The 27,576-nt window shown below is 42.3% G+C and overlaps 1 protein-coding gene across 4 annotated transcripts in view; it reads right to left on the minus strand.

Annotated features, from left to right (window-relative positions):
• RAF1 (Raf-1 proto-oncogene, serine/threonine kinase) overlaps positions 1-27,576 on the minus strand; it is a 176,011-nt gene that overhangs the window by 10,804 nt on the left and 137,631 nt on the right. For all 4 annotated transcript variants that reach the window (XM_040359341.1, XM_040359342.1, XM_040359343.1 and 1 more), the window contains 4 exons: positions 10,999-11,083; positions 8,676-8,852; positions 7,722-7,768; positions 3,783-3,901 (listed from right to left, as the gene is read on the minus strand). In XM_040359341.1, the coding sequence (XP_040215275.1) occupies positions 3,783-3,901; positions 7,722-7,768; positions 8,676-8,852; positions 10,999-11,083 (428 nt within the window). The remainder of the gene's footprint in view (positions 1-3,782; positions 3,902-7,721; positions 7,769-8,675; positions 8,853-10,998; positions 11,084-27,576) is intronic.

Consider the following 27,576-nt stretch of genomic DNA (forward strand, 5'->3'; position numbering starts at 1 on the left):
CACTTGGACTTTGCAGGCCCGATCAGAGGACACACCTTCTTGATCATAGTGGACGCCCATTCAAAGTGGCCTGAGGTCATTCCTGTTACTCAGCCAACGACTAAGGCAACGGTTTCCATACTGTTACATCTCGCTGCTACGTTTGGATACCCCAGAGAAATCGTCACAGACAACGGTGCACAATTCACCAGTCAGGAGTTTCAGCGTTTCCTGACTGCCCACAACATCAAGCACAAGTTGACCGCACCTTACCACCCGGCTACAAATGGTCAAGCAGAGCGGTTTGTGCAGACTTTTAAACGCTACTTCAAAGCTACAGTGGCTGCAAGTAAACAACAGTCCCTGTCACCCCAGCAGCTGGACTCCTTCCTTTCTGCTTACAGAAACACACCACATGCAACCACTGGGAAAACTCCAGCAGAACTCCTTCTGGGGCGGCAGCCATGGACTGTTTTGGATATGCTCCGCCCTCAAACAGTCCAGGAACATGTACTACAGTCCCAAGACAAGATGGTCAAACACAATGAGCTCCCCCGATTCACAGCCCAACAAAAGGTATGGGCCCGATCTTATGGGGCTTCCAACACCCGTTGGCTTCCTGCTGTCATTGCAGAGACCTTGGGACCCAAGATGTACAAGGTCCGCCTGGAAGATGGTTCCATTTGCAGACGTCATGCGGACCAACTGCGTCCTCGTTCTCAACTGCCCGAATCCCTGATGCCGGCTGAACCACCAGTGTCTCAAGGATCTGCTCCCAGCGAATCAGGATGCACAGAGACTGATGATTGTGGGGACTCTGAACTTTTGAACTCAGCTCCAACAGAGCCCTCCAGCTCTGGTCCGGAGGTCTGTTTAGCCTCTGAGCTGGGGGATCCCTTCTTGGCCCCGCCGGTACCCATTCCGGCCAGCCCTGTTTCCTCCGGTCCCGAATCGCTGGATGCCCGGCCTCAACGACACTGTCGCCCTCCTGACCGGTTTCAGTTGCAAGAGCGGTTACGAGACTTTCGACGGGGCCGACGGAAGTGATCCGATGACATATTAACCCTGCAAGCTTGAAGTTCCGTAATTCTCCTGTGTTTGGAGGACTGTTATTGGACAGTTATCAGTTAATGTTTTGTGCCTGTTATTGTTTTGTTTTTTTTTTTTGTTTTTTTTTTAGGGATGGATGGAAGGTGTTATACCTGAAGGGTTCCACATGTACTGGCACTTTAAGGCTGGCTCCACCCAGCAGTGATGACAAGGGTCAAGGGGCATAGTAGCCATCTTAGAGAGACCACATGTAGGAAGCAGAGAGATATGTAATGTCCTGAGATGCATGTTGCAGTGTACCTCCTGTACTGAATAAACATCCATTGTTCCAGCCCAGAGTCTTGTGTCTCCCTCACAACACAGAGGATATAACAAAAAGGGACTTTTTTTATTATTGCATTTTAGTGTAAACGAGATCGGAGTTCTTTTTGACCCCAGATCTCATATTTAAGAGGTCCTGTCATGCTTTCTATTACAAGGGATGTTTACATTCCTTGTAATAGGAATAAAAGTGATCCAAATTTTTTTTCTATAAAATAAATAAAAGTAAACAAAATAAGAAAAAAATAAGTATATATTTTTTAAAGCGCCCCAAGCTTGCACGCAGAAGCGAACGCATACGAGAGCAGCGCCCTCATACGAGTGTTCAAACCACACGTGAGGCATCGCTGTGATCGGTAGAGCGAGAGCAATAATTCTAGCCCTAGACCTCATCTAACTCAAAACATGCAACCTGTAGAATTTTTTAAACGTCGCCTATGGAGATTTTTATGGGTAAGCCTTTATCGCCATTCCAGTGAGTGGATACAACTTTGAAGTGCGACATGTTTACTTGGCGTAACTAACAAAACCCCAAATGGAACAGGGGTTAAAGCCGTTTAGGATATTCCATTCCCGCACACAAGGCAGCTATCGACACTCCAGAATCCGGCGAACACGACCCATATGAATTCTCCCATTAACGAGACACAGCTGTTTGAGGTTCAACAGGAAAGAAGATCTTTATTGAGAAAGCAGGCTCTTATATACGCACACACAAAAAGAATACTGCAGTATCCAAATGAACAATGACCCTAATGAGCCCCAATACACATCTTTTAGTCAGACATTCTGACTCCGGCTCTGACCTCATTTACATGAGCTAATTAACTACAGCTGATAATTCAGACACCTGACCATTAGGCTGTCTGTTACTTTACAATACACATTACCATCAATAGACCTTCACACAATACAGGGTCAATTAGCACAGGCCACAATGAAAGATCCTTAGAAGCCATCCTAGATTAATTTACATCACAACAGACAGACAGACAGGTGTGCTGGAGTTAAAGAACTAATTACTGTTTGTTGATTCTGAACTCAACAGGTTAATTGAAAGATGTTAATGTCATTAACGATATCCTGGAATATATTGTGGATAATCATTACTGCCCCATCTCAGGTATTCCAAGATATAATTTCTCAGTCATCCTATGCCCCTAGTGGACATAGGATGATTTTAGACATAAGAGTTGTCGGGAAAGCGGAAACATGAGTATCTCATACTGTTAAAGAGCTTCTGGGTCCCACGGGCCCTTCCGTTACAGTGACATTATCTTTCACAATAAAAAAAAATGGGCTAACTTTACTGTTGTCTTATTTTTTTAATTAAAAAAATCCCCCCCCCCCCAAAAAAAGTGCGCTTTTAAGACCGCTGCGCAAATACTGTGTCAAAAAGTATTGCAACGATGATCATTTTATTCTCGAGGGTGTTAGAAAAAATATATATATACTGTTTGGGTGTTCCAAGTAATTTTCTAGCAAAAAAAAACACGTTTTTAACTTGTAAACACCAAATCTCAGAAAGAGGCTCGGTCCTTAAGCGGAGGTTCCAATCCAAAAAAATAAATACATTTAAAGTCAGCAGCTACGAACACTGTAGCTGCTGACTTTTAATAAGGACACTTACCTCTACTAGCCGCCAGCGATGTCGGCTCCCGCCGAGGCCGGTCCTCGATCCTGGCAGCTCCAAGCGCCACCATCCACAGTAAGGGAAACAGACAGTGAAGCCGTACGGCTTCACTACCCGTTTCCTGAAGCGCGGCGCTTTGTGAATGGGCCGGCTGCTTTCTGGGACACACACAGTTCCCAGAATGCAGCGCGCCCCATTCACAAGAAGACACCGAGTGTAGGAGGAGGAAGAGAATCCACCGCTGAGGATGAAGATGCAGATTCAGGACATTTCCGCATAGCAACAGCTATTTAGGGTAAGTACATTTTTTTTTTTTTTTTTTTTTCATTTTTGGTGGAAATTTTATTTCCCAGGTGGAGACTCCACTTTAAGTGGTTAAATCACGCTGAAAATATCGAGTCAGTAATGCTACATATTGTAGGCTACCACCCATATATAGGAAGTTGTGGAAAACTTTGTAGATATTAGATGTATCCTGCAAAAGTGCAGCACCCCCAGAGTTTGCATAACTCATGCCATTCCACGGGGTAGTGCCCACTGAACCTACCCGTACAAGCCGCCCCCAACACTGAAACAAAAGCCTTTTACGTGTTCCAGAACAACAAGCAGATGTAAATATTAACCCGCGTTTGGATTGCACTTTTGGCCAGAGATTAGGAGTTATTTTTGTTCACGAACAGGTCACAAGCCAGATGACATGGCCGAGGTGATTGCCAACAGTCAGATTGGGTCAGCTCAGGTCTAAAGTGCACAAACAATAGAAAGATATTCATTAGAATCTCCGGTCTTAGTTTCTTACCATCCACAGGATTGATCCAGATGGTTGTTCTACTTGCTGAGAACCGCTCCACCGGGACTTGACTGTGGCCAGGCCAAAATCACCAATTTTCACCGTTAGTCCTTCATGCAAAAATATATCTATACCATGGTTTAGGAAGATAAAGCCAGATCATCAAATGTATGACACCTTAAAAGAGTATTCCTAACGTTTTAGGATTCCTGCATTGCTTGCTCACCATGGTTTGTTTTCTCCTCCAGTATCATAAGCAGTATCATAAGCCAGCGTGAAGACAAATGGTGTGCACTAGCCCATAGCAGCCTCTGTTTTGCCTTTATCCTCAGAGCTTTATAGCCAACACACCACCTGATGAGCATAGTTATCTCTCAGACAAAAGCAATATTTGAGAACTGCAGAGTCATCATCCTTTAAGGTACTGACCCGGCTGAGATTCGAACCATGTATGAGCAGGCTGAATGTACAACCAGCCTACCCAATTTTGCATGCAATTATCACTAGCAGCTGGTATAGCCACTAGCAATAATCACTGTCTACAATGGCTCAGCAGGAGGGATTCCCCTGTCAACACTGTCTCCATGGTTGCAGGAAAGAAATTTGCTTTGTGTATGGCCTGCATTACAAACAATACTCCCTTTTCAAGCCCCATCTGTGAGTACTTAGATGCCTCTGAACTCCTAGAGCCGTTTAGTACTTTTTCCAGTTGTACTTCCTCATTTTTGCAAGGGGATGGTTTCCAAATTCAACGATATAAAATCCCTGTTAAAGTATTACTAAACGAAAAAAAATGTTTTGTTTTTGGATAGGGAGGAGGATCAGAACAATTGGCAGATTTTAAATGCCATCTGTGCCTTTGCCAAGAAGAGCTACCCTAGTTGTAATGTGTACCACTATCACCGAAAGTGAAAGAAAATACAACACAGAATAGGAATAGAGTAGAAATCTTTCAATGGGGATACTAGTTCTAGTGACCCTGGTGAAATCTGTCCATTGGGACACAAATGGCAAAAAAAAAAAAAAAAAAATATACCTCACAAGGGCTATTGCTCTCCCTTAACCACTTGCTTACTGGGCCACTTAAACCCCCTCCTGCCCAGACCAATTTTCAGCGCTCTCACTCTTTGAATGACAATTGCCCACAAATAGAGCTTTCTTTTGGTGGCATTTGATCACCTCTGTAGTTTTTATTTCTTGTTAAAAAAAAGACAGATAAAAAAAAAAAATTATATCCAAAACCGTTTTATATTGTTATAAAATGTTGCAAACAAGTCATTTTTGTCCTTCATTGATGTACGCTGATGAGGCTGCACTGGTGTGCACCGATGGCACCACTGGTGGGCATTGATAGATGACACTCGTGGGCATTGATATGTGGCACTTTTTTGCACTGGTGGGCACTGGCAGGTGGTACTAGTGGGCAAAGATGAGGCAAACGTGACTCTTCGTCTTCGGGACCAATGTCCCTTGCACAAGAGCCAGTGATCGGCTTTTTCTCCTCACGCTGTCAGCGGGAGGAGAGAAAAAAAAAAAAACACTACGATTACCAAGCTTTTGCTTACATCACGTGAGCAGCTGATGGCATTGACTGACAGCTGATCACGTGGTAAGGGGCTGAGATCGGCCTCTTACTCGGATCTGTGATCACCCGAGTCTCAGTGACTTGGTGATCACAGTGCGTGCCCTGCAGGGGGCGTGCGGGGAGTGTGCGAAGGGGAGAACGTCTATTGACGGCCTCCTATCAAAGCAGGTCCAAGCTGTAGCCGTCATTCGGCTATAGCGTGGACAAAAAGTGGTTAATCTATCCAAAATGGGAATAAGAGGAATTTTGACTAGCCTGTACATTTCAGTACAGGATACGGGCCGAATATTTATACACCATAGGTTAGAGGGGTGCATCTTCAGGCGATTGGACACTGACAAAACTTTTGAAGACATGGTCACTGGGCACCTCCCTATAAGCCCAACCTACTCAGAGTCCTCAATTTTGCAAAAAGCAATGGAGAGTAAACCAAGGATTGGAAAGCAGCCGGTGTCTTGTAGCGCATTTCAAAATATGGCATTTACAGGCAATCTTAATTATCTTAATCCTACAGTACAGGACACAGGTAAAATATTCAAACACCATGGGAAGCCACCAAGAAAATAATTGGGTAGGCAATGAGGCAAACCTGTGCCAACAACCCCAACAAGAGTCAGAAGACCCGAGCTCAGAGAGCCGCTGCAATAACCTTACAGCCAAAAGCTGAATCAGCAAAATATTGGACGTCCAGCTGGTAAAACATTCAAAGTATGAAAAGAAGACCAGGCGGCGGCCTTCACTGGTCTACAAAGACTTGGTGCCAAATTACTTATAAAACTCCCAGCAATCTACTGAAAAAGGCATGTAAAAGGCCAGGAGATTTGTCTTTGTAAGCTCTTGCAATCAGAGTTCATATCTGTTGTGCAATGGTGGACTTTGAAGTAGGGTGTCCCTTGCGAAGTCCAGAGAACAGGAAAAATAGGGCATTTGTCCATCTAATTAAAGCAGTAGCCTTAAGGTATACGCTAATGAAGGGATCTCCAAACTACTGCCCGCCAGCTGTTGCGGAGCACTGTGGAAAATTTGTCTCTTGACATGTTCTAGGGCAGTGATGGCGAACCTTGGCACCCCTGATGTTTTGGCGCTACATTTCCCATGATGCTCAACTACATGGCAGAGTGCGTGAGCATCATGGGAAACGTAGTTCCAAAACATCTGGGGTGCCAATGTTCGCCATCACTGTTCTAGGGCATCTCCACAGAAATGTAGAGCAGAAGGCAACCGGTGTGTATAGCACCCTGTGGCTAACTCGATGTATTGCACGAAGTGCCAATGTGAGCGCCTATGCTGGATCCTGTGCCTGAAGCATGGGGTCAGAGTAAGGCTCCAAAGGTTTTACCAAGGTTGCCCTGATCCATATGCACTGCTTCTATGCTGCTTTAGAAGACAGTGAGGGTTTAATTGAAGAACTGGAAGATAAACCAAGAAAGAAAAATCAAAAACTAGTTAAAACTAGGGGATTTTCTCTGTGAAGGAGAAAAGGTTTATCATCTTCAGAGACTACCACAAAACTGAGGACTCCCAGACTGGGGTTGGGTTGTAGATGAAACGTATCCTCTAAAGCTTTAACAGTATCCAGTCACCTGCAGGTACACAACTATAACCCATGGCGTATGAATATTCTGCTTGTGTTCTGTATTGTGCGATGAAAATAAAAGGTTTGCCTTTAGTTCTACTTTAATGCACACCAGATTTTTCCTGACTAGTACACACAAACAAATTAGAGCAATATTAGAAGCCCTGCTTTACTATACACAAATGTTTTTAGTATATAAACTCGACATGGCAGCCAATAGAATTTAAGTGAGCAGGGCCTGAAAGATCCTGGAAAGAGGGAGAAAAAAATTGCTCTACTAAAATTTAACAGATCCTGACTACCCAGAAGAGAAGTCAAGGGTGGAAAGTAAGAAAAAGGAGAAACTAAAAAAGGTACTAAAAATGGTGTTAAAGGGGATCTGGGATTACGATTACTGTGGGGCCCTGCACACCCGTGACAAATTTAAATGCGACAACAGCTGCATGGGGAGAAGAACCCCTGTCCACTGTCTAAGGGGTGAGCTGGAACATGTTACATCCTCATTACAGGTGAAATTAAAGGCGAATTTAACCTTTAGGAGTGGCAAGCTAAAAATAAACAATGTAGCAGTCCGATTCGATTGGCTGCCATGTACTGATAAACGTTACATGTCCTTGTTGTTGTTTGCACCATTTTAATGAAGAAGCCTGAATCATCCTAAAGCCTCCTAATAACCTGGCACATCTGATGGATGCATTGCATTTATTATACGCTTATAGTTGTGCATAAAGGAGCCCTGCAACCATTTTAACAGACACTTGCTTTCCTGTGACCCAGAAAAAGATACTGTTTGACTTCATGTCTCTGTGGATGATATTCTTTGCATGTAAATAGCTGCAAGAAAGAACAAAGATGTTAAACATCAAAGAAAGAAAACAAAGGAATAACTTGGCTGGTCCTCCAAAAACTGGTTAAAGGATGTTCAAGCCAATGCATTGACTGGATTGTGTTTTTTTTATCTCTTGCTTTGGATCATTGTGCTACAAGGACACAAGTTGCAACAAGTCCCCTGCCTGCTGGCACACACATAGCAAAGCTGACATTTAGCTCATAATTGGTAAATATCCTGCTTGGCAGCATACATCACAAGTTGTCAAGCAAGAATATCGAGAATTGTATTTACACAGAAGTTGGAGATCCTGGGACCTTAATCATTGTCTAACAAGTATGAGAACATGGACCAATAGAAATAAGAGGCATACGAGTCCCACTCATGGTTCATCACAGGATACATAAAAGGATATTCACACGTGCACTAAGAGTTTAGGTTATGTTACATAGGAGTAATTTATAATAAAAAAAGTCGGATCAACCCCAAAGCTTCTCTGGAAAATATGGAGGAAGGCCAAGTATACAAGTCTGTCTTGGTGGTAGGTGGTCATCAGGACAGGAAGTAAGAAGCAACATCTCCAAGAACCCAACAGGTTAGGAGCTCAGATAGTTTTGAGTTGGGGTCCATACTTTATCTTTGTCTTGATATGGTAGTGGCTTTACATGCGTTAAATGTATGCAAAAAATCTTGTTTTTAACCTAAATGTTGGAAAAGTTGTACGTAGGTTCTTTGTGCTTGGATCAAGTGCCAGGAAAAGTTTTGAATGGTTTGAATATTAAAAACCAAGGCCCAATACAGGTATTTACAAGAAAAACTGTTGCGTGGAAACCAAATTATCACACACAAACCAAATTATCACACACAATTTCAAGAAAGAAAAAAAAATAAATGATAAATAATATCACTCACTCCATTCCCTGTGCCGTTTGCCTGGCAATATCGATCAGCTGGAACATCTGGAATTTGGTCTCCTGTACATGCAGATGTTTGTAGAGGCTGCTTCCCTCACACCACTGGGTAACGATGGCCAGGTTGTCTTTTGTCATGTAGCCCATGAAAAGCAGAATGTTGACGTGCCGTGTCTTTCTGTGAATGGAAATTAAATAGAGATATATATCAACTTTAATTGGATCTCATGGGAAGCGACGAGCACAACTGCTGACAAGTATTTTCTGTAATTCCTGAAAATGTTCTTAGCCGAAACTGAACATAACGAAGCCACCAAAAGCACTGCAAAGCTGCAATATGTTACATTTTTGTTCTTGGGTTTAGCTATACTTTTTTACTCCATGCACTCAATTTTTTATTCCAAAAATTTCATTTTTGGGTAAGTTTTTGTTGATTGAAACCATCCTTCCTGATCTATGATAATGGCTAAATTCATTTGCATCTCATCTTTCTAAAGGGTTCATGATGAAAGTGTGGCTTCCCAACAATTTGTTCCGATAATATAATCTACATTTTTTTTAAATATAACAGATTCGATTGGAGTAAACAGATGCCAACTAGGTCAGGTCCCAAAAAGGGGAAGGGGTAGGTCGAGACAGCCCTGTGTACATTCCAGGTTCCAACAAAAGAGGTAAGCTTCCTTGCGCACAGTGATTTGCATTTCCTTCAAAGTTCCCAGTGAATATGTAATGAATAAAACGTGATTTTTGACTTGCCAGTAAAATCCATTTCCTGGAGTACAGGACGGGACACAGATTTCCCTCCACTCCCAGCTAGACACATTTTTATAGCAAGCAATAGGGAGCACACAGAACAGAGGGGAGTGTCCCATTCTATATGACAAAACGCATTTGCCAAGTCTGGCAGATGTTGTCCCTCAGGGACAGCGGATACCGATCCTACAGCAGAAGATCATCCAGGTACACCCACAACCTGAACCCTCAAGGCAAGCAGAGTCAACACTGAGGGAAGCATCTCAGTGGAAACTCAAGGGATCGTAGATGGGCCAAAACGGTGGTTGACAAATTGGTAGTGCAGGTTGCCCAAACACAGAGAACATTGGTGCTGCAGAAAAACGGATGTGCAGATGGTAATCTGCCTTTGTAGGCCAGACAACCCCCCCAGAAGGAGGGCAATTGCCACCCTTGTATTCCCCATGTGAAATTTCTTTACCTATAGGCATATAGGGAGGTTAACCCCTTCTTGGCTTTATCCTCCTGGAGGGGCATACCCCTGCAGGTGTCTTTTAAGTCTGGGCTTTATGCCAAACAGAACATGGCTCTGGAACTGTGGCTAACTACATGCATTACAATACATCCGAAGGGGAGCTTCTATAGCAGCATCACATGTCAGCCATGAGTCTTCATTGCAGCAGGAGTCTGGGTACAGTCCCACAAAGCACTGCCAAGGATTTAACCGATCCGGAAGCTGCAGTGGCAAAGGTGCAGCCAATTTGATAGAAAATGTATCCGAGAAAAAAAATCCATAAAAAAAAAAGATAAAACTGATGTAATAAGGGAAGTTTCCCTCGGCAGAGAAGTCCATAACTTAAAGGAACACTAAAGGCAGAATTTTTTTTGGGTACAATAACAAACATGTTATACTTGCCTTGACTGTGCAGCTCGTTTTGCAAAGTGTGTCCCCGAACCTGGTCTTCTGGGGTCCCTCGGCAGCTGTCTCTGCTCCTCCTCGCAAAAGCTTTCCACCTTCATACGACCTCCCTCGCAAGGTGGAAAGCTTTTGCGAGCGCGCTCCAGTGATACAGCAGCGGCCATAGCCGCCGACTATCACTCGGTCCCGCCCCCGGAGCGTCGCGTCATTGGATGTGATTGACAGCAGAGCCAGCCAATGGCTACGCTGCTATCAATCTGTCCAACCTAGCCAATCAACGGCCAGGCTGGGAACCAAACAGGATGACGGGGACGCGCCCGGGACTTTCGAGGGGTGAGGCAAGTAAAACAGGGGGGGGCGGTGCTGTCGGATGTTTTTTCACCTTAATGCATAGGATGCATTAAGGTGAAAAAACATTTACCTTTACAACCCCTTTAAGGACACTGTCAAAAAAACTGAGGCTAGCTGGGAGTTGGAGGGGCCATATGGGGGAATGTCCCAACAGCTCTTTTGCAGTGTCCAATCACTTAATGGCAGCTGCATATAACCCAGTAGTAAAGACTAAGAAACCAGTGTCCTGTACTGTACAATCAGAAAAGGCTCTATTGTCGATGGGAGATTAATGGCTACAAAGCTCGATGTAGCGCTAATATTACAAATGTAATGCACTCACCTGAGAACTGCAACTTCATTTCTAAAGGCCTGGAACTGTTCTGGAGTTGGATCGATAACTTTGAGAATTTTCACTGCTACATCACCTGAGAGAAAATTGAAAAAATAAAGTTTGAGGAGAGGAGCAGCGAGCCATGACCACTGTACAGAAGTGCTAATCATACATATCTAATGAGAAACTATAGCAGTCACTGTCACTTTGTACACCAAACTACAATCTAAACATAGGTATAACACACATTTATACACACACACACTATATATATATATATATATATATATATATATATATATATATATATATATATATATATATATATATATATATATATATATATATATATATATATATATATATATATATATATATATATATATAAAAAAAAAACACACAAAATTATTAACATTTTGTATTTATTAATGTACATTTCTTAAAATGCACACATTACCTGAATTTGACCCAGTATAAGACAGATAAAAAGTACAGAAATTGAGAAGTGTTCTAAAGGCCCCTTTCACACAGGCTTTCCGATCAGGTCTGCTTGTCAGTTTTTCAGGCTGACCTGATCGGACGCTCCATGCACCTCTATGGAGCACGGATGCCAGCAGTGACATGTCCGGTAATATGTTCCCTGACATCTGCCGCAAGCCGATCCTGTCCGTGAAATCCAGACGGATGCAAATCCTATTTTCCATTAATCGATCGCTGCTGAGCAAAGCGGAGTCCGTACACAGACAAGCCCATGTGCAAGGGGCCAAATTATGATTTTAGAAGTCGTTTTTTAATGTGCATTCCCATAGCTACCTAGCTGAATACCAGAGAATGTGTATGTTTTTCTGTACAACACAAAATAAAAGGACAACACAAGTATAATCCACAAAATGTCAGACTGCCCTGCCACATGTTCTGCCAATGTAAAGCTCACTTCCCTTCGGTAAGAGGTAAATGACGCATGGAGAGATCTGCAGCCTGCCATTATCCAGAGAAACTTTACGGTCACATCCCAGCATTTTCTGAAAATTACAGGGCAAAGTAAAGCACAAGACTTCTGCCTTCATAATTATAATAAGTGTCCAGTTCTCTTTATGAAGGTCACAATTTATATCCCTTAAAACTCGATATATGTAGGTTTTGCTTCTGCCAACAGCCTCGTGAATGAACTCTTAAGAACTTGTTGATCTCCCACTGTCCCAACTGTGAGGTTGTAAGATAAGTTTAAGGACTTATGCGTCCAAGGACGGATGGCCACTACTCAGACTTCTTGTGTTCTAGGCTCTCGTCCCTAGGTGCATACAGCCCTAAATCTTATTAAAACCTGATACAACGTCCACCCACCACATTTTTCAGCCTTTCATGGAGTTATATAGGCTGCAGGAAACAGGGCAGGACTGGGCACCTGTGCCTTCCGTATGCACAAAAATGCCAGAATCAGACACACAGGTTAAACATCTAGGGTGCAGGAGGCCTAATCCATAAATGTAATGTAGGGAGAATTTATTTATTTTTATTATTTACACACATACTTTTTCACATGAATGCATGTACAGTGTATGTACACCCTATGCAAGTGGTTCTTTTTTGCCAGAACACATTTGAACAAGCAAACAGATTTTGATTCAAACACAACGAATGTGAACACAATAAAAAAATCTTTCAATTATTTAACAAAAATATCAATAGATGTAATGCTTTACTACATAAAATTCTGTTACACAGTGACATACTTTCCATCTGTCACAATATAAACACACGGGATACTGTATATGTAAATAGAATATAACATTTTATATATTGTTTACACACAAATTCTACAAACAATACCCCATAATGACTGCGTGCAAGTAGTTTGTTTGAAACCTTTGCAAATGTTTTAAAAAAAAAAAAAAAAAACGAAAAAAAAAAAAAAATCAGGATGTACACAAGTATCCACAGCCTTTGCGCAATACTTTATTGCACCTTTGGCACCAATTACAACCTCAAGTCTTTTTGATTCTGATGCTACCAGCTAGGGTTGTCCCGATACCGATACTAGTATAGGGACCGATACTGAGCATTTGCGCGAGTACTTGTACCTGATGCTTCACCGATTTATTAGAGCGGGTGGAGAGGGGGCGGAGATCTGGTGGAGAGGGGGTGGAGAGCTGCTGCCGCCGCCTAGTCCCCAAGAGAAAGCCAAGCCCATTCCCCCCCCGCCGTCTAGTTGATCAGCGCAGGGAACATTACAGCTTTCATTTGAATAGCTGTATGTTCCCCGCCGCGCCTCTTCATATATAGCCCCTCCCCCTTGTCGGGGCACTCTGATAGACAGATTACCCATCCCAGGAATTGGGGGGGGCTTGGCTTTCTCTTTGGGGACAAGCCTGCATTTGGGGACACAAGGCTGCATTTGGGGACACAAGGACACATTTAAAAAAAAGTATCAGTAGCTTGGCACACCTATTTTTGGGCAGTTTCTCCCATTCTTCTTTGCAGGACCTCTCAAGCACCATCAGGTTGAATGGGGAGCGTCCATGTACAGCCAAATTTCAGATCTCTCCAGCTCTGACTGGACCACTCAAGGACATTTACAGAGTTGTCACGTAGCCACTCATTTGTTATCTTGGCTGCGTGCTTAGGGTCGTTATCCTGTTGGAAGATGAACCCCACCCCCAGGTTTTCATCGAGGATGTCTCTGTATATTGCTGCATTCATCTTTCCCTTGATCCTGACTAGTCTCCCAGTTCCTGCCACTGAAATGCATCTCCACAGCATGATGCTGCCACCAGTATGCTTCCTGTAGGGATTGTATTGGCTGGGTGATGAGCGGTGCCTGGTTTCCTACAGACACGATGCTGGCCATTCTACCATACAGGTCTGATTGGTGGAGTGCTGCAGAGATGGTTGTTCTTCTGAAAGGTACTCCTCTCGCCACAGAGAAACGCCGTTTCATTTATGGATGATGGAGTTCACAGTGGGACCTTCAATGCGGCAGAAATGTTGCTGTACCCTTCCCCAGATCTGTGCCTCCATACAATACTGTCTCAGAGGTATACAGACAATTCCTTGGACTTCAAGGCCTGGTTTGTGCTCCGACATGCACTGCTAACTGTGGGACCTTCTATAGACAGGTGTGTGCCTTTCCAAATGATGTCCTATCATCTGAATTTACAACAGGTGGACTCAAGTTGTAGAAACATCAAGGATGATCAGTGGAACCAGGATGCACCTGAGCTCAATTTAGAGTGTCATGGCAAAGGCTGCAAATACTTACGTACATGCGATTCTCTGTTTTTTATTTTAATAAATTTGCAAAGATTTCAAACAAACTCCTTTCACGTTATTTATATGGGGTATTGTTTGTAAAACTTTGGGGAACAATATTGAATTTAATCCATTTTGGAATAAGGCTGTAACTTAAGAAAATGTGAAAAAAGTGAAGCGCTGTGACTACTTTCTGGATGCACTGTACACACACAAGAAAGAGGGTGATCCTCGCACTTGCGTCACAGTAACCTCCTGGGTGCTTGCAAAGAAGAGATCCAGTTACTGTAGAGATAGGGCCCTCGCATTTTAAAAAGGATATCATGTATAATTAAACTTTATTCTGCAATAGACTTTTCAGAGGGGCACAGCCCACTATATGCAATAAAACATTGTTGCTCCACAGAGTTAATGTTAACTTAAGAGCAGCCAGCAGGTTTGCCTCAGTTTCAAGGAGGAATATGTATGATGTAATTCCCACTTCTAAAGGCAACACCCAAAATTACAGTCATCTGCCAAAACTTAATGCTTCTCTTGGTTTCTGAAGAAAGAAGACAACGGATTTACTGCCAAGAGTCTAAACTAATTTTCTCACGTGATGAAAAACCCCAAAATTTAAGTTTATGTTAAAAATATAACAGTAGTTCATCACCGAGCCGGTATAGAAACGCATGCTCAAAATAAACACCAACCTGTATGTGATGTATACTAGCACACAGTATAAAATGCAGATTTTCAGTGATAAAATGTCAAATATAGAAAACAACTACAAACAGTCATTGATCGAAGTGTTTTCATGTATGCTGATAAATCTTCACAGTTCACAGGGATGTCTATAACCATCAGTAAAGATCAGTTGATGAACTCAGTCTGGATCTTAGTGAGTCATAATAAAAATGCAGAAGGGAGTCAAATAATTAATAGTCGTTAAAACATTATTCCACAATTACCGTATATACTCGAGTATAAACCAAGTTTTTCCAACACACTTTTTTGTGCTAAAAATGCCCCCCTCGGCTTATATTTAAATCAGGTTTCCTCACTGTGTCCATCTGCACCCTCCCGGCTGTCCTGTGAAGGTTTCTGCCTTGTGGTAATGAGGGTAATGATCTGGAGGAGGAAGGAAGGAATTACGGTAATTCGTAGAGATGTAGAATCTCCCGGGGCTGTGATATTATGAAGTCTAGTTGGCGCCCCAGCAGTGTACCAAACCCCGCCTTCTCCTCGTCCGTGATAGGCTGAACATTGATGGACGAGGACGTCAGTGTTCAGCCTATCACGGATGAGGAGAAGGCAGTGCTTTGGTACACAGCATGGCCGTCGATTAGACTACATAATATCACAGCGCCTGGAGATGTAGAGAATTCATTCCTTCCTTCCTCCTCCTGACCCAGCGCTGAATAAATCAAACAAAGGAAAATAAGGAGACATCCCCTGCGCTGCGCCACTCTGATCATCAGTGCCACACTGCCAGTGATCTGTCTGTTTCCAGGCAAGCTTGGTCACTGTCATGTTGCCTGTCACCACCAGTCTCCTGCTACAGCCAGCTCTGCCTCTGCCCACTGTCGCACGGTCCAGCTGCAGAGGTGAGCCCCAGTCACCTGGTAAGTAAACATTTTCACTGTTACTGAAATTGCTGGGGAGGTTGCATCTGAACTTTGCTGGGGAGGTTGCATTTTTTGGGCACTGTTACTAGGAGTCAGTGAGGCTGAGGCATGCAGATGGACACATTGAGGCTGCAAATGGGCATTGTTGACTCTTTTCCCGCTTACAGTTGCTGCTGCATTATCACCCTGGGCTTATACTTGAGTCAATACGTTTTCCCAGTTTTTTGTGGTAAAATTAGGTGCCTCGGCTTATATTCGAGTATATATGGTAAATTAGTAGTTTGCCGACTTCCATTTTCTTGTCTAGAGTTGTCCTTTAGCATAGACCTGACCTGGCCTAGAGTGAATGTCAGGGCAAACAAAAAAACATATGGTATCTTTTTTCAATATAAGTACATTTCCTCATGTTTAATCCATTTAAAAGCCCCTACAAAGTAAAAAAAATAAAAAATATATATGATCTACCAGAAATGCACTCGCATACTAATTTTGTGGACTGAATGGTGCCAGCCAGGAAAACTAGCAAATCACTTCCAGCCTCTTCATTCACAACATAACAACTAATTGTTCTGTAGTTCAAACTAAGAACTAGGTGGGCCAATTAGACTTATCGAGATAACACAGGAAGTGTGCAAAAAAACATCTCTGAATTTGACAAGATTTTCTTTACTTGCACTTATTGAACAAATATAATAAAAAGCTTTGAATAGCGTATTTACAGACTAAAAGTGAGCAAAAGGAGAAGCTCATTGTTGGGGTTTACATACACTTTAAAATTATTTAAGTGTAACAGCGCTGAAGCACCCGTTTTGTCTTCAAAATGAATCCTTATTTCACTGTGGCGGCCTTTGGATCCTAGGCACAGGAATTACAAAGAGCTCAGTGAAGTCAAAACTAACCATTTCTGCTCTAAAATGAGCAATAAAGTCTGCATTTTTGGCTATTAAATTAAAGGTTCACCTTTTGGAGCATGTTGCACATTCCACCCATATTTAGGGTGCAACATGCTCTCCAGTTCCTGTCCCATGCACGCACACAACCCCGCACTCATCGACGGATTTCAAAATTGTTATGGCTTCTGCGCAGGTCTCCGCCTGCACAGTCACATCATTCATTTACAGCAATCTGTGAATGAAGAAAACTACAAGTCCCTTCTGCCACCTCAGCAGACTGCTTGTAGTTCTTAATGACCTGCGAGAGCACTGATGAGCTAGTTATTTCACACTTCCTCCAGCTGTAAGACAATTCTGCAGGAGCCTAACATTGCACCCATGATTCACTGATCGGATGCAATGCTTTGCAATCTCCAGGATAAATAAATGCAAATTTTTTTTCTTCATCAAAAACGTGTGCATGATTATTTCCCTTAGACTCCTTTCACACTGGGGCATTTTTTAGGTGCTTTTGGGGTAAAAATAGCGCTTGAAATATGCCCACTGCAGTCAGTGTGAGTGCCCTGATGTGCTGGCAGGACGTTAAAAAACTCCTGCAATTAGCATCTTTGGAGTGTTGAAAGAGCAGTGTGTACACTGCTCCTCCAACGCTCCTGCCCATTAAAATGAATGGGAAGCACAGCTGAACTGCGGAAAGGCGCCACTGCAACGGCGCTTTTTATGGGTGGTTTTAGCCCTTTTTCATCTGCTAGCAAGAGTTAAAAATGCCCACTAGCGGCCGAATACCTCTGCAAAAACCAAGTTAAAGCGCCGCTAAAAATAGCATCGCTTTACCTCCGCCTGAGCCCCAGTGTGAAAGCAGCCTAATGGTGAACTTGGCCTTTAAAACCCCCATAACATTATACATTTTCTTAAAACAGAGGCCTTGTAGAATAAAATGATAGTAGTTGCAATTTTTTATGCTTGATATGGATGTTTTATCAAATGTATATTTTTAGGAAAAATAAAATAAAATTAGTTTTAGTGCAAACAATATAAAACACATTTTTGGCAAAATATAAAAGAAGCAAGGGCCGTGTTTGCATACAAAAGGGATGTACGGGTGTTCCTTCCCAATGTAGGCAGTCCCATTCATGTGGAATGGGACACAATTTTACATCCATGCAGGATCCCCGAATATGTTTGGGAACGCACAACCACCTACACAGCTGTCAAGGGAATATGGCTGAATCTCACACCAGAACAATTCCCCCCCCCCTTTTTTATATAAAGTATGTGTCACACTTTAAAATATACGGTCTCAGCCCTTACTGAATGGCTCTGGATGGTTTGCGGAGTCAGACAGGAGGGGAATCTAGGGCAATATAAATTCTGATCTTCCCTCTTTTGAACTACCTAAATTGCCCCTGTATTTAGGTGAATTAACGACAACCCCGATGACATGGGCATTGAGGCATTAGCGTTCTGAGGAGAAATTTAGGCTGGTGAAGGATGACCAAAAACACATTACTCTTTCTCTGGACTGTACCGGTAATGCATACGTGACCGTGAGAAGCTGGAAAAATCTTAGTTTGTGAAACTGGGGGACAGGGGAAAGGCCTGGGCATTGAAGCATTAGTGTTCTGAGGGGAAACTTAGGCCGGTGAAGGATGGCCAAAAAATTCATTACTCTTCTCTGGACTGTACCGGTAACGCACACGTGACCGCGAGAAGCTGGTAAAAATTCCAGTGTGTGAAGATTGGGGGACAGGGAAAGATCATTTAGGCCCCCCCCCCCCCCGGATTCAAGGTGTCTCTCCCTGTTTCTGAAACGGTGAGGACGCTTTGGACTGATGTAGCATAGGAGACGACTCTCAAAAAAAAAAAAAAACTTCGAAGGTATTTTCCTTCTAAGAAGTGAGTCCGGGAGCCCAGGCAATTCTGCTTAATAGCAGTAATCGTCCTCTCCCCTGTTGATCAGCCCCTTACCTCCGTGTTTTAGTTCAGGGCTCTTGCTTCCCTGTGGCCCTCTCTTTATTAAAATAATTATTTTTTCAGGACATGAGTAGTATATAGGGGAAGATAGAGGCTCACATCAGGAGGAAAGTCGTGGGCTTCTCTCGTTCCCTTTCAAAAAAAAAAAAAAAAAAAAAAAATCCATCTCCAAACTGGGGAAGAGAATCAGACCCTCCAACAAAATGAATAGGTCTACGAGGGGTGGCACTACAAAACCAACTAAGAATAACTCGGGGAACAGCTCCATACAACAATATATGACGCAGGAAGGGAGCCTAAAAAGCCCAGGACTCGCAAAAAAAACTGAAAAGAAGAAGCTCGATAAAAAAAAAGGAGTAGGAATAAGTAGTGGGGAGAGTTCTAGGGGCGAAACGACACTAGAAAGCGAGCAAGAGCAAAATAATGCAGAGGAGCTACCCCTAGATACACAGCCCCCTACAAAGGCAGAGATGAACGCAATGCTGGTGAGGATGGAAAATGTCATGGAAAATATCATAAGGACAGAAATTAACAAGATAAGAATAGACCTAGGAGGGCTCTGTGAAAGAGTGGTAGAGACGGAAAAGAGAATAGAGGAGCAGGACCAGGAAATAAAATCCTTGAAAAAGCAAGTAAAGGCCCTGACCGAAAACCAGAGACTGGTGGCATATAGGATTGAGGACCAGGAGAATCGAAACAGGCGACTGAACCTTAGAATCAGAGGGTTATTAGAAGATAAGGAGGAAGACCTAAAAGACATCATGAACACAATTTTTAACCCCCTGCTAGAGAGATCAGTAGAATCCAAGCCCCTTAAGATTGAGAGAGTACACCGAGTGGGGAACCCCCAACAAATAGAAAGATACGGCCCTAGAGATGTGGTCGTAAGGTTCAGGAATTATGTTGACAAAGCAGAAATATGGAGTAGGCTTAGGGGGAAACCCCCCCTGAGGTATAGAGACACCGAGATACAAATATTCTCCGATCTTGCTAAAGAAACACTGGCAAGGAGGAGATGCTTGAAACCCCTCCTGGAACTCATGCGGGCACAAAATATTAGGTACCAATGGGGATTTCCGGCTTGCCTCATAGGTATAAAGGGGGGTAAAACAGCACGACTTAGGTACCCGGAGGAACTGAATGATTTTTGCTCTAAAATGGACTTAGTAATCCCTGAACTCCCTGATTGGGTGGATTAGCGGGGCGATGCTTAGTATGGAATTTTGAGAAGCTGGACGGGGAGGGGGGGGAGGGGGGGGGGAGGGGGGGGGGGGGGGGAGTCAAGGGGGAGTCCTCAACACCACCACAAAGGAGGAGCCAAGGATGAAGGCGAGGAGTCTTCTACCAGTGGCTCCCAGGCCAAGAGTGGGCCGGGGTGGGGGAGGGAGGGAGGGGGGGCTGGGGAGTGAGGGGGGGAGGGGGGAAAATGGGTGGGTAGTGGGTCAGGGAGGGGGGGGGAAATGGGAGGGGGACCATCTGAACGACTCCACAGGAATTCTTTTCAAACCCAAAATAAGGAAAAGGGAAAAAAAAAAAAAGAGAGATAAATGACAGATATTAAGTTCTTATCATATAATGTAAAAGGTTTAAACTCCCATATTAAGAGACATAAAATTCTTGCCGAACTTACACAGTATAAAGTAGACATTGCCTACCTGCAAGAGACCCACATTACCTTAGAGTCTAATATAAAGCTGTTTTCATCTGAATATCCCGTCTGGTATTATGGAGATACAGTCTCCTCGAGATCTCGGGGGGTTGCCATAGGATTTGCAAGAGGAGTTAGATACACATTGGTGGACAGACTGAATGATCCGGAGGGGAGATTCTTGTTCTTGAAAATAAAACTAGGGCAGGAGGACTACACTCTGGCAAATGTGTATGCACCCAATGCGAATTCGGCTAAATATATTAGTAAAATTCTCAGAAAATTAAAAAATTTCGAAGAGGGACATGTGGTGTTGATGGGGGACTTTAACTTCTGCATGTGCCCGAGCCTCGATAGTACGTCCCATGCTCAGGGGAATAACGGAGAGCATCTTAAGTTACTGAAAAAACAAATGACACAAAATCAAATGGTGGATGTCTGGCGAATCCTTAACCCCAAGACACGAGACTATACGTTTTTTTCCCCTGTGCATGGGACATACTCGAGGATCGACTACGTCCTCGTAGACCATAGACTTTTGGAGAGGGTAGTCGAAGCAAGTTGTGAGATCATAACGCTATCAGACCACGCCCCCATAACCATGAGAATAAGCACATCCATGCAAAAATGCATTCTACCTGAATGGAGATTGGATGAAAGTCTGTTGAGGGGCGAGGTGGTGGTCGAGAGAGTACAGAAAGAATTGGAATGGTATTTTCAGGAGAATGACAAGGAGGGAATCACAGGAGCAACCCTGTGGGACGCCCACAAAGCGTATATAAGAGGGATTTTTATTGCAGAAGGGGCAAAGAAAAATAAAATGAGAAGGAGTAAATTAAAAACACTAAAAGAGGAGATATATAGGCTGGAACAGGAACATAAATTACAGGGCCAAAAGAGGGAAACACTCCGTAAGTTAACTTTAACAAGGGATGAATATAAAGCCCTTGCCGGGCAAGAAACCAAGAATTTCATAGACAGGGTAGAGAGTGAAAGATATGTCTGGGGAAATAAACCTAGTAAAAACTTGGCCAGAATGGTAAGAAAAAAGAAAACCAGAAACTTTATCGAAAAAATCAGGAATGGGGATGGGGACTTAGTATACGCGACTAATAAAATAGCAGAATCTTTTAGAAGCTATTATGAAAAACTATACAATGTCCAACAGAAGATTAGGAACCCTGCCGAAAAAAAGGACAAGATCAGGGAAGTATTTCGGCAAACTAATCTACCGAAGATAGAAGAGTATGAGATAGAAAGAATGGAGGAAAGTATTACTGAACAGGAGATAAGTGAGGTCTTAAAAAATACTCCCAATGGGAAAAGCCCGGGACCAGATGGCTTCACGTCGGCCTATATACAAAGGTTTAGTACTATCTTAGTCCCTAGACTATGTCAATATTTCAATGGGTTGGGGCGAGACTATGAGATGAGCAGAGAGGCATTAACAGCTACGATCACTGTCATTAAAAAAGAGGGAAAGGACAATACGAATTGCTCAGGGTTCCGACCTATCTCACTCCTGAATGCAGATACCAAACTGTATGCAAAAATTTTGGCCGAACGAATGAAGGGGGTGATGACTGCCATTGTCCACCCAGACCAGGTGGGTTTCATACCTGGGAGGGAGGGAAAGGACAATGGGGTTAGGGCACTTCTCCTCATGGAGCAGATCAAAGAAAGAGGGACCCCCGGTCTATTCCTGTCAGTAGACGCCGAGAAAGCGTTTGATAGGGTAGACTGGGGGTTCCTGATACAAACATTAGAATGTATAGGAATTGGCCCAAGGATGATCAAGTGGATCAAAACGCTCTATTTCCACCCTTGTGCTAGGATCAAGATCAATGGATCTTTATCCGCACTCTTTGAGATGAGAAATGGAACCAGGCAGGGTTGTCCCCTGTCCCCTCTTCTTTTTGTCTTATCATTGGAACCCCTGCTGGCAATGGTCCGACAAAATCCAGAAATATATGGAATAGAGGTTGGAGAAGATGAGCACAAATTATCCGCCTTCGCAGACGACATTCTATTCTATATAAGCAGCCCAAGAGTCACTCTCCCGAAGTTAATAGCCACCTTAAAACAATATGGTGAGGTGTCAAACTTTAAAATGAATACAGAAAAGACGGAGATCCTAAATATCAACATTCTTAAAGAAGAAGAACAATATCTGCGGAAGAAATATAATTTTAAATGGCAAAAAGAAATAAAATATCTGGGAATAAAACTGGCAAACTCCATCAAGAAAATATATAGAATAAATTTTATCCCCCTCCTCAACGAAATAAAAAGTGAAATTAAAAACATATTTAATAGACCAATTTCGTGGTTCGGGAGGATAAATGTAGTAAAAATGGTTCTCATCCCAAAAATTCTATACAAGTTTCAAATGGTCCCAATATACCTACCACCGTCATTCATCAAAATAATTAACTCCCTCTTAATGAACTATATTTGGAATAATAAAAAACACAGGGTGTCTGCTCAAATCCTAAAACGGGCCAAGAAAAAGGGAGGCTTAGCTGTACCCGATATCAGATTGTATTATAATGCCTCGGTTCTCTCACGGGTAATAGAATGGGCTAAAGAATCCCAGGACAAAAGATGGATAAATATTGAATGCACATTAGCGAGGGCACAGTTAGGGAGATTAATTTGGAATCCACCACAACACAGATTCTTACACTCCTCAACACACACAATTACTCATAATGCATGGAGGATCTGGGATAGACTTCACAAACAATTAAAAACAGTATTCAACTCACCCTTTATTGATTTAAAAGAAAATGAATATTTCACTCCAGGGACAAAAGAAGTAGGGGGAAATTGGATCACAAATAGAACACAGTTAAAAGATATAACACTAGATGGCAAAATTAGGACACTTCACGATATTAAATATAGGATTGGAATTAGGGCGCTCGACGAGTGGAGATACTTGCAGTTAGTCTCATTCGTCAAGCACCTACCACACCCTTTGAGGTCACAAGAGGATTACACCTTATTGGAACAATTGTGTGACATCGAAAGCTCAAAAGGAAATATATCTAAAATCTATAATTACTTGCAGAAAACGGAAGAGTTGGACACGCTAAAATACATCCAAAATTGGGAAACAGACTTAGGGGTCCCAAGGGGGAAAACGACCATAGGAAGAATCCTGAAAATGACTCACACCTCGGCAGTAGATGTAAGAACTGCCGAGATGAACTACAAATGTTTGACGAGGTGGTACGCCACCCCAGATAAAATGGCAAAATTCAGAGAGGGAGAGTCAGAGAAATGCTGGAGAGGTTGTGAGTCAAGAGGAACAATGGCACACCTTTGGTGGGACTGCCTGAAAATTAAAGCCTATTGGAAAAAAATCTTGTCCCTGATAAAGGTAATAACAAAAAAAGAAGTGGAAGATAACCCATGGGTAGTTCTCTTTCATGGGGGGGAGATTCCAGAGAAGGAGTACAAGGGTTCACTGATCCCTCATTTGCTGAACGCAGCGAAACGATTGATTCCCCTTAAATGGAGAGACGCGAAAAGTCCGCAAATGTGGGAGTGGATCGACTCCGTAGAGGACACCTATAGGAGAGAGAAATTAAAATATGGGAGCTATAAACATAAGGAAGGGGAAAAGGATATATGGGTACCCTGGTTGGAATTTAAAAAGTCCTGGAGGTTCGTAGAAAACCTGAGAGAGGAATAGGAACGCATTTTTCAATTAAGGGAATGAATTCTTATAGTGGAGTCGTGGGATGGTCCAGGGAGGGGGTGGGTAGGGGGGGAGGGGGGATTTAGTTGGGGAGGGGGGAGATGGGGTGCTGGGTATTTTTTTTTTTTTGTCACGCAGATAAAATCTGTTAAAAATTCCGTACTTACTATAAAAGAGTGAGTTTTAAACGGTGGAAAAAAAAAAAAAAAAAAAAAAAAAAAAAAGGAAAATATTAAAATAAACAAATAAATAAAATAAAAATAATAACAAGTATAAAAACTTGCAAAAAGAAATACACCACAAATGATGCTAAACCAGATGTAGAGACGGAATTATGAATAAAATCATGAGCAAGTCTCTCGCTGTGGTGAAGTCTGAAGTGGCAAAAAAAAAAAAAAAAAAAAAAAAAAAAAAAAAAAAAAAAAAAAAAAAAAAAGTATGTGTCACACTTGAATTAAAACACAATACCTATTTTGAAAATGTTAATATTTCATAACTTTCATTTGAAGCTAGGGAATTTCAAACTCCACAAAAAAACAGTAATCTAGATCGACAAATTTTACTTTCCCTTTCCCTTTGCTCTAACTGCATTGCAATGTGCATCCAAGGACAGTAGTGGTCAACCCTAAGAAATTTAGAAAATGAAAATATAAAAATGCTTAGAGCAGCTTTGTGTTAATATAGTTGAGGACAATTGTGCTCTTAAATTATGGTCACTATGGTTCTGTGAGAACACAGTAAAGCACATTCACAACATAGGGGTTAGAAAAAGTGTGCGTCTTGCTGAGTTTGGGGTGCAGTGAATGGACAACAAATGGCACTGCATGTGATGCACGCCTTTGTCATACATTTTATCAATTCACAAAACACATGTGCCGTGACTGTAAAAAAACATTTGATATGATGTGCATGTTTTTTATGCACTTCGTAAATGCACGAAAATGCAAGCCATGATTGTGCTACCATTCTTTGTTAATGACATCTGAAAAAGTTGCAAAACGGACCTGCAGCAAAAAAAATAAAAAATCACGAAGCTCAAAAAAAGGTACATGAGCCACTTTGCTGTGTTTGTCACAAGTAAAGCAGTCCACTCAAATTAATGGGCTGCCCTATGCATATGGCGCAAAAACAAGCATATAAAAACGTTGAGATTTTGCCCATGTTCACAAAATGATACAGTGTGAACGCAGCCTGAAGTATTCTATGATGAGTATATTTATTGCAGCCAATATTACTGAGGGTTTTACCAGATTCTTAGTTTACTAGTAACATCTGTTTGACATCTGCTTGTAGAAAGTTCAATGCAGACGCAATGCGTTGGGTTATGGCAAATCACTGCAATGTGCGGGTTTATCTCATCCGATCAGTTTGGACATGCCCAAATACACCCCCTATAATCAAATGGAGCTTTTACAATGCTTTTGCAGGCTTGATTAAAAATGTATGAAAAATAGTCCTACTCGAGTATTTTACACCAACCACATTCAGTTACTACAAATTTTCTGGGAGATTATTCAGCAGTCTGTAAAAAAATTCCATGAAAGATAAAAATATATGCTTATATTATGAAGAAAAGAAGGATATTTTATGAAATGAGGATCTGCTGAAACCATTAAATATAATTAATACGTTTCATCCCCCTTTGCTTGCAATGGTATAGCTTTTTAAAAGTAGGTCAAGTCCCTGAAAAAATATCTGCTCCTGTCCCTACCATGACATCTTGCTAATTGACACTACTGAACATACATAGTATAAGAGGCAATATTCTGGTAGCATTATGGGAGCAAAGCTTTAATTCATGGGTCACACCTGTTTATACTCTATGTTATAGAGAAAAAGTCCTCATTTATTGGTACCACATTTTGTGCGTTTTTAATTCACTTGAATGCTTCTTTTTAGCTGCCTGCACAGAGATCTCATACGTTATAGGGAAAGTAGAATAGGCTTAATTAAAAAACAACAACTTTAACCACTTAAGGACCGGACCAATATGCTGCTAAATGACCCAAGGGGTTTTTACAATTCGGCACTGCGTCGCTTTAACAGACAATTGCACGGTCGTGCGACGTGGCACCCGAACAAAATTGGCGTCCTTTTTTCCCCACAAATAGAGCTTTCTTTTGGTGGTATTTGATCACCTCTGCGGTTTTTATTTTTTGCGCTATAAACAAAAATAGAGCGACAATTTTGAAAAAAATTCAATATTTTTTACTTTTTGCTATAATAAATATCCCCAAAAAACATATATAAAAAAAAATGTTTTCCTCAGTTTAGGCCGATACGTATTCTTCTACCTATTTTTGGTAAAAAAAAAAAAATCGCAATAAGCGTTTATCGATTGGTTTGCGCAAAATTTATAGCGTTTATAAAATAGGGGATAGTTTTATTTTATTTTTATTTTTTACTACTAATGTCGGCGATCAGCGATTTTTTTCGTGACTGCGACATTATGGCGGACTCTTCGGACAATTTTGACACATTTTTGGGACCATTGTTATTTTCACAGCAAAAAATGCATTTAAATTGCATTGTTGTGAAAATGACAGTTGCAGTTTGGGAGTTAACCACAGGGGGCGCTGTAGGAGTTAGGGTTCACCTAGTGTGTGTTTACAACTGTAGGGGGGTGTGGCTGTAGGTCTGACATCATCGATCGAGTCTCCCTATAAAAGGGATCACACGATCGATACGCCGCCACAGTGAAGCACGGGGAAGCCGTGTTTACATACGGCTCTCCCAGTTCTTCAGCTCCAGGGAGCGATCGCGATGGGGCGGCTATAAACGAATAGCCGCGCCGTCGTCCCGCATCGCTCCTGAAGCCACGGGAACCGCCGCATGTACGGGGGGGGGTCCCGAACGGACCCCCGACCCACGTCTAGGCAGGCACGTACAGGTACGTTGATGTGCCTGTCCGTGCCATTCTGCCGACGTAAATGTACATGCGGTGGTCCGGAAGTGGTTAAAACACAAAGATAAGGATATTTTAGCCACATGACTATGCATTTTCAAATCACCACAAACTTGGCTGAGAATAACAGAATTTTTGTAAGCAAAGCCAGCAGCTATAAATTATGGCTGCCTGGGTTATGCGCCACCTACAGGAGGTTGGACACTGGCAAAAAAACGGACAGGAAGTCCTCCCCTAGATAACCCCTCCCATACAGGAAGTACATCAGCAAGCAATGAACCACTACAGAGGGGAAGGATCTCTGTGTCCCATGATGTAATCCAAGAAACTAATTTTACAGGCAAGTACAAAAATCCAGTTTTATTTATCATACATTACGATATACAGCTATAAATCATAACTACCTGGGATGTCCCAAAGACATGCCAATGAGGGGAGGGAGACAACCACCAGGGACAGACAAAAAATAATCTATACAGTACCCTGCAAAAACATTGTGACCAAATGCAGTATTCTTAGTGGCTCTTAAATCCACCTGGTAAAACGTAGAAATGGTGGGATCCAAAATATGCCACATTGCAGCCTTACCGACCTGAGCCCCTGAT

The sequence above is a fragment of the Rana temporaria genome, chromosome 7 (assembly GCF_905171775.1).
Source record: "Rana temporaria chromosome 7, aRanTem1.1, whole genome shotgun sequence".
Taxonomy (NCBI): domain Eukaryota; kingdom Metazoa; phylum Chordata; class Amphibia; order Anura; family Ranidae; genus Rana; species Rana temporaria.